At 30.2% G+C, this 8851-nt stretch overlaps 1 protein-coding gene across 2 annotated transcripts; it reads right to left on the bottom strand.

The window, feature by feature from the left end:
• Positions 1-6: 6 nt before the first annotated feature.
• Positions 7-2513, bottom strand: LOC111402719. 2 transcript variants are annotated; one of them, XM_023031072.1, is made up of 6 exons: positions 2350-2513; positions 2155-2263; positions 1936-2047; positions 738-806; positions 467-628; positions 7-380 (listed from the first exon to the last, which is right to left on the bottom strand). In XM_023031072.1, exons 2-6 carry the CDS (start codon positions 2219-2221, stop codon positions 317-319), a joined length of 474 nt encoding a protein of 157 aa, XP_022886840.1. In that variant the 5' UTR covers positions 2222-2263; positions 2350-2513; the 3' UTR covers positions 7-316. The 2 variants fall into 2 exon arrangements, with proteins under 2 accessions (XP_022886840.1, XP_022886835.1); XM_023031067.1 differs by having other exon boundaries at positions 7-376.
• Positions 2514-8851: the final 6338 nt, after the last annotated feature.

The following is an 8851-nucleotide window of genomic DNA, read 5'->3' as shown; positions in this document are numbered from 1 at the left end:
GGAAAGAGTGAATGGAGTAGGATGAGAGAAAATGAATTAAGGTTTGGAGTGAAATAGGGTAGATTAATTAATTTTTATATATATTAATTAATTAACAAAATATCTTATTTTTGAAATAGTAAACCCAACATATGATTTATGAAATGGGATCTTTAAAAGTAGGTTTCTATGTAATTTCCACATCAATTTTTTCGTTTAAAGATCAAATAAACCAACATACAACTTCTTCCAGTTTTCCACCTAAAGGTGGTCACTTGGGGTTGAGAGACACACATGACTGACAAAATCAAGGTATATCTAACCTGGAATTTGTATTTCACCAATACAACCGCCATAAGATGGAAGAAATGCTGTCTCTGTTATGGCATCCACGCAACTGGCTTGAAAAGCATAGTAAAGCTTCATGTAATAAAATTAGACAATGACAAGGTAATAGTACTATAGAACTTGAATCAGGTAAGCATACTTTTGCAAATGGGCCTCCCAATATATTTGCTGCCAATCAACAACTGAACTGTACTTTTCTTCTTCATGTTTATCCAGACAAACCATAACCTGATTCTTCTGCCCAAGACCAGGCCAGCGCAACTTGTAAAGTGCCCTCCATGCCGAATCTACGATCCCAAATCTGTAGAAAAGTAGTCACACACAAAGAATTGACTCAAGTAACATTTTCTAAAATATGTAAAGAATACTTTTTGAGATTAAAAATAAATAAAAACTTCTTTCTTCTCAACCTTCTACGTTTTTTATGGTGTTCAGAGTAACCATTAGCAAGTTCGTAGTCATCCCTGAATCCAATGGGCCTGCATTGAGATAAATCACAGGTTGTGCATTATCTTAGCAAACAATTTCACCAAGTTGACATCGGTTGAGTAAAGTTAAGATGATTTGGATAGAAAAACAATGAGCTTATCCTAATCATTCATACGAGCATGTGCCAAAAACAGGTGCTTTTAAGCACCTTTAAGCTTATCACTCTAATTTAACAAGTTTTCTAGTCGTTAAATGCCNCGAGCATGTGCCAAAAACAGGTGCTTTTAAGCACCTTTAAGCTTATCACTCTAATTTAACAAGTTTTCTAGTCGTTAAATGCCTTGAAAATTAATTGCATTTCTCTGAATTACATGACCTTCACGAGTACCTCAATCTTGATGCCAGGACTGACACCGCTTGAAATTCCAGGGGCTTTGCAAGCATTGACAGTTCATCCTTTTTTTTTTTGTTAGGCATTACCCAAAAATGAGGATTACTACATACAAGTCAAGGCATGCAAATAGAGAAACAACTCATGAGGAGAAAAATATCAACTCTAACCACAAGATGATCACTAAACATTAAAAGACTAGGAAATTTATGAAAAGGACACGAATCAACAAAATAAGGCGATCATACTAATCTAGTGAGTGAACACATAGGTGCTACTGTGGGTTACATACATGAATGGCTTGCTGTGATCCATTTTGTGTGCACCACATACCTACCTAGCACAGTTATACAAATAGATGCATGTGGTGATAAACTGAATAGTATGCATATTTTATCCTTGCACTTTAAGTGGAAGGAAAACCATGGAAATGCTGGCAAAATTGCTTCTGAATGAAAATTATAAAGGCTTTCTGTTTTAACAAGAAAATAATTAATCCTGCCGAGTTTCTTATATTTAATCCAACGTGCGGACTGACACCACTAATCCAAAAATCAGGAAGGAAAATAAAATTCAAGGACAGCTCTAAACATTATGGCATCAACATATGTTTCCATATCTAAATCAACACTTTCCACTCAAAATTCGATTGTTTATTCAACAAAAATATGCTTGCAAATCAAAGGCAGCGTCATAAACGATATTTCCTCGGTTGAGTATGATAAACCAGGCAACATTAACAAGTAGCCAACAATTTTCATTAACTCATGCATAAATATTGAACTCACAAGTTCTCGTGTAATTTCTGCAAAACCAGCGGAGGCAATTCCGGCAACAAAACATCAAACAACTCTGGCGGAAGTTCATATATAACTGGTAATATATCATCATGGCTATACCCTGTAAAAACAAGAAAGCGAAAATAAACCCCATATATCAGGCAGCACCACACGTTTTATTTTACTATAATAAATAACAACAGAGTTTATAATAACTCGATGAATTACCATGGAGAAGTTCATCCCTGATGGCGGCTACGCATAAATGAATTAGTGTCGGAACTTCATTCATCATTGATATGCACAACTCTCAGAGACTATCCTCTATTTTAAATCCCTAATGAACAATTCAAAAAAATGCTTTAATCCAAATATAGTATAATTACAAAATAAAATAAATACGGATTCTACGAGTTTGATTACTTCATGACGTTCCCTGGCAGTCGCGAAAAATCCGACAATTTTAGAACGCAAACCAGTCTCGCTCTTCCCAATTCTTACAGTGGACTGGACGGAGTGTTTAGGTGGATGGTTGATTTACAGCTATAATGGCACCATTAATTTGGAGAAACGGGGGTTAATTTCACTACTAGTTAGATGGACTTGGACGAATTTTCTATTTATCGTATTTTTATTAATTAATCAATTTTAATTTTTTTTTTTAAATTTTTAAAGTAATATCTAAAAATATTTTCATAATATAAGAAAATAATTATAAATTATTTTTACAATTATATAGCAATATATTATCTAGAAAAAATATATTTGTATATTTCATACTTAAATAAGAAATATACAAATTATTTTGCTTGTATTCTTTAATAGTGTTGATATGATTGAATTGAATGTGAAGATTATATATCTAAATTTTGTGTAATTCAATATTATAATATTTTCATAATATAAGAAAATAATTATAAATTATTTTTACAATTATATAGCAATATATTATCTAGAAAAAATATATTTGTATATTTCATACTTAAATAAGAAATATACAAATTATTTTGCTTGTATTCTTTAATAGTGTTGATATGATTGAATTGAATGTGAAGATTATATATCTAAATTTTGTGTAATTCAATATTGTAAAATTGAAAAAAAAACTCTTCGCACGGTGCGGAGAAAAATGAACCAAGTGTGGAGTAAAAATAAAAAATAAAAAAAGTGCTGAGAGAAAAAACTCTCCACACAGTACGAAGAGAGTTAAACCATATGCGGAGAGTTGACAAATTGTTCGTACAGTGCGGAGAGATGACAAACCAATTCTCCGCACAATATGTAGAGCAAAAAAAAACTCTCCGCACTGTGAGTTGGTCCGCACCATGTCAAAACTCTCTGCACAGTGCGGAGAGAAAAAAAACTCTTCGCACAATGTGTAGAGAGTTGAACTATGTACGAAGTAAAAAAAGTTCGGAGAGAGTCGAACCATGTGTGGAGAGTTGGCAAACTCTTCACACAGTGCAGAGTAAAAAAAAATTTCTCCGTATAGTGCAGAGAGATGAGAAATCAGCTCTCTGCACAGTACAGAAAGAAAAGAAACTTTTCGCATAGTACGGAGAGTTGTTTTCAAATTCCTTAATTACAAGTCAAATTTCAAGATTGTAATTTTTTTGTATATACAACGAAATAGAGTCGAAAAACATGGCTCAAAATCAATTATGTCTTTTTTAAAATTCAGTCACAGCTCAATTTCTGAGCATGCAAATCATATTTACGGTATTGGAAATGAGCTTTCTCATGATTCATACAATGCAACAATATGTGAGTTGTGCAAAAAAGGGGATATTGAGGCCCTGTTTGGCACCCATTTTTATCGAAATGCATTTTTCTCTCTCTTTTTTTCAATCACACATTCTTTATTAAAATAATAGTACACGTAAATCAAAAACTTTTTCTTATTTTTCAACCACACATTTCCCATCAATTTACTATTCAAAAATTCATTTTCACATAAAAATTCCTACCAAACAACCTTTGATAGTACAATGGCATTGCTTTCACAAATGGAGGCTCCAAGATACCACCCAAATTCAATATTTTACACTTGCTTGATAATTTTTTTTTAATGTTGTTGGCATGATGCGTGTGCAAAAGAACATTTGTCAATCAGTATAAACAAAATTTTTCAGAAAATGCAAAAAAATAAAAATGGATAATAAATATTCTTATTACGCCAATAAAATTACAATAATTTTTTTTAAAAAAATAACATAAAAAAATCATTTTTATCTTCAATAAAAAAACACATTTAAAAATTAGCAATTTCATAACCCCTTTTTTTTTTTTTAAATTCTCGAAAATACAATTATAAAAAAGGAAATAATATTGAATTACAACATTTAATATTTAAGAAATTCAATATTAAATAAATTTTATATATTTATGACAAATTATAAATCCATATATGCTAGGGATGGGCAAATCTCCCGAACCGAACCGAATTGAACCGAACCCGACGGTTCTTGTCAAATTAAATACCCGAACGGGTATCTGAATTGAGAACCAACGGGTACGGTTCAGTTCTCGATTCTAGACCAAGAACCGAAGAACCGAATTTTTCTAATTTTTTTTATATTGAGTAAATCAAATTATTTTAATTTTAATTTTTTTTAAACAAATTAACAATTTTTAAATCCAAATTTTTGGCCCGATAATTTGTTTCATTTCTAATTTTTTAATTTTTGGCCCCATTACCCATTTTATTGTTTCATTTCTTAGCCTAACAAGATTCAATCCACTAAATAACTCGAAACACCTATATTAAAGTGCATAACGTTGTCTTGACTCTCGCAACCTCGCTGACATTTCAAAACCTACACAATCGTCGGCCGATGCTGTGACTTTCGATCGAAGCTGCAACATCCGCCAACCGAAGCTTTGACCGTAACGATCATTTGAACAAGGTAGTCTACTAGTCTATGGCATTCCAAAACCATTGAATGTATCATTAATTGTATTTATATAATGTTATTATAAATGTTAAAAAATTTAATTATAGTACAGAATCGAACGGAACCGAACCCGAACGGTTCCATAATTATATTTGGACCCGACGGTTCCATTTAATAAATACCCGAAATTTTTGGTTCGGTTCGATTCAGTTCTAAAGAGAATCGAACCGAACCGACCTGCTCCCACCCTTAATATATGTAGTTTACCGTATTTGCAGCTTACCGTCTTTGCAAACAACTTACTGTATTTACACTTTACCGTATATGATATCTACCATATTTGCAACTTACTATATTTGCAGTCTACCGTATTTGCAGCTTACCGTATATGTTCTCTGTCGTATTTGTAACTTACCGTATATATTGTCTACCGTATTTGCAACTTACTGTATTTTTATATATCGATTTTTGCACTTACAAATACCGAGAATACAGAACAACGCACATTCACTTACAAAATCGAATTTCAAAAAAAAAGTCAAATTTTATTTTTTCAATATGAGCATAAAATAAATATTAAATATATATGAAGCACAAAATATAAATGCATATGAATATGATGCTCAATCTTCAATTTTTCAATATTGTATTACACAATTTAGAAATATAATTTTCACATTCAATTCAATCATATCAACACTATCAAAAAATACAAACAAAATAATTTGTATAATCTCGTATATTTCTTATTCAAGTATGAAATATACAAGTATATTTTTTTTAGATGACAAAATACTGTTACACAATTGTAAAAATAATTTACAATTATTTTCTTATATCATGGAAATATTTATAAATATTGTTTCAAAAACTTTTCAAAAAACTAAAATTCATATACTAATAAAAATACAATAAATACAAAATTTGTGCAACTCACGTGACAGTCACTGTACGGAGCTTTTTTTTAAAGCTCATGTGCGAAGAGTGTTTTTTTTTTTTTGCAGTTTTATTTACTAAAATTATTATTATTTTTTTATTGCTAGTGACATGATGTGTGGAAGAACATTTGTTTGACATAAACAAAATAAAAAAAGACATCATGCATAGTAAAATTGAATTTATTTACTATTGCATGAATAGTAAATTCTCCTTCCCATTTTTATTAGAAGTTAGATACTCTCCAATCGAAACTAATGGAATTCGACTGTTCTTCTCAACTTAAATACGGGAAACAAAAATTTAAATGGGGCTCGATTCTCGATTCTAGACGAAGAATCAAATCTTCCCATATTTTTTCATTTTATATACATATAGAATAAATCAAATTATTTTAATTTATTCTAAACAAATTAACAAATTAAGTAATTAGCCGATTAATTTATTGAGTCAGCATTTGATATTGAAAGGCGCATTCTTGATCCATTTAGGAGTATTTTAACTCCTAAAACAGATGAGGCCTTGATTTATACACAAAACTAGCTAATTGAAAAATCTAGACTTTTGAAAGTTTTCCAAAATAATGTTTGCATTGAAAAAATAGAGTTTTATGAGAGAGGTAATAAAATATATGTTTTATTTTTCTTAATAAATCTTATTAGCTGACCAGTTTTTTGTTTATTTATGTTTGTTAATTGTGCTTTTTCAAATTTTTTTGAGAGTTTCTTCATATGATAAGTCAAGCAATTAATGATTAAATCAAATAGCTGGTGAGTATTAGTAATACTTAAAAATATTTTATCTTCATGACTTCTAATTCAATAAAAAAAAAATTATGTAGACTCGAAGGCTTGAAGGTTGAAGCAAATGAATTATTGATATGGATCGTCAAAATTTTAGTATTAGTATCTACTTTTTGATATTTGTATATATTGGTAAAGTAATATTATTGGATAACTTGTTATTTATATGTTTTTTAATTGGATTTCGTTAATTTGTAAAAGTTATGATTGAATATGTTATTAGTTGCATTTATGTAGTGTTGTTGTAAATGTTTAAAAATATAATTATAGTATGGAACTGAATCGAATCGAACCTGAACAGTTCCATAATTATATTTGGACCGACAATTCTACTTACTAAATACCCGAAATTTTCGATTCGGTTCACTTCTAAAGAAAATCGAACCTAGCCAGACCATGTCCAATTCTAAATTTCATAGACGGTCACCCAATTTCCATAAAAACTATAATTAGGTCACTAAATATCAACATGCAGAAATTAGTTCACTATAACATGCGTATTATAGATTGAAAATTTAGAAATGCCTTTGCCATATGCTTTGGGCATTGTTGGGTTTAGCGGCGGACCCAGAAGTTTTGTCCAGTGCGAACAAAATTTAATTAAGGTCGAACTTTTCGATTATGAATTTAACGATATTACGGCAATGCTAAAAATGATATAATAACAACACTAATAAGATTATCATCTTCTTCCTTATTTTAGGATCTATAGTAAGTTGTGCAATATCAAAATTCATTTTATTCGATATCTCCTCATCAACATTTTCTACGAAATATTTTCGTTTAAAGATTCTCTCCTTTGGCATTTCACACTAAAATAAACCACAAGTGATAATTAAATACTAATTGGTAAGAAAATAACTACTAATTTTTATAAATTGGTAGAACACCAGAAAGCATCACTAATTGTTTAACTAATTGACAAAAATCAAGATTTTAAGAATAAAAAAAAAATATTACCAATATTCAACATTCACATAATCATAATTACTAATATTAAACAGAAAAGTCACACGATCAAGAAAGTTTTTCGCTACAAATTTGAGGGCTCAAGGAAATGTGGGTTTTAGGAAAGAAATGAACTTTGAAAATATTTCAAAACGAGGGCAGATTAGAAGAAAATTTTTAATTTCTTGCCGAGGGAAAAGAGTTAGAAAATGTCACCGTGAACTTGAATTTGGAATAAATTAGTGTATGAGCCGGACTATAAATAAATGAAAAACCCAATACTTTTAAAAAAAAAATTTTGAAAAAAGAAAAAATAATAAAGATAAAAATTGGAGTCTAGTGCGAGCTCTGCCCCTGGTTGGGTTTGGATTATATGAAGTGTTTGGGAGATATTTTTATGTAAAAATGCATTTTTGAATAGTAAATTGATGGAAAATATGTGGTTGAAAAATAAGAAAAAGTTTTTTATTTATGTATAATATTATTTTAATAAAGAATGTATGGTTAAAAAGAAGAGAGATGAAAATACATTTCGAAAAAAAATGGATACCAAACGGGCTAATAGTTCAAATTTACATGCATTTATTTGAAAGTAATACATGGCTATCATTGTCAATTTTTATCCGCTTTTATACTTCTACAATCAGTTTTGTTGATTAGGTACAATTGTCATTTAGCCCCAATTTTGCAGGGGTTAAAATCTGGATTTTAATCGTTGTCAAAGTCAATAATTAATTTTAATCGTATATTTCATTAAATTCACAACTTTTTAACTAATTTCATCAATTTTTATAAAAATATACCAAACATCAATCTTATTTTTAAGATCCTATAATCGCAACTAATGGTTTCCATAAATAAAATCCGTTGAGATGATAGAGAAAGATATAACCGTCCATAAATATAAATATAATTTTTTTTTTTTTTAAAAAAAAAAGGAACTTTATCTTCTTCTCACCATTTCCGCTTCCCATTCCTCAAACCTTGGGCAGGAAGCGGTCTTGGACGAGAAGTGGTGACCCTCTATCTAGCCAAGGCCTCACTTCCCAAGCTATACTATACTTGATGGTGGCTCCATACGGTACATAAATATACTCATGAGCCCTCTATAAGCCGTTCACACCTAGCACCATCCCTAATAGCCATCCTTCACTATCCTATAAACCCGACCCTCCCGCCTCATTTTCCATTCTTCTATACTTGAGCGTATTCCTAATTTCATGAAATGTAACTGACTCTAGATTTTTACAGTTAGCAAAGAATGAGAATCCAATATTGAATTTTTGATGTCCACCATATAGGATAATGTCGTTTTGGTGAAACTATGAGATTACTTTTGATGGA

This window comes from Olea europaea, chromosome 1 (genome assembly GCF_002742605.1).
Source record: "Olea europaea var. sylvestris chromosome 1, O_europaea_v1, whole genome shotgun sequence".
NCBI lineage: Eukaryota > Viridiplantae > Streptophyta > Magnoliopsida > Lamiales > Oleaceae > Olea > Olea europaea.
This window is presented reverse-complemented; position numbering and strand designations above follow the sequence as displayed.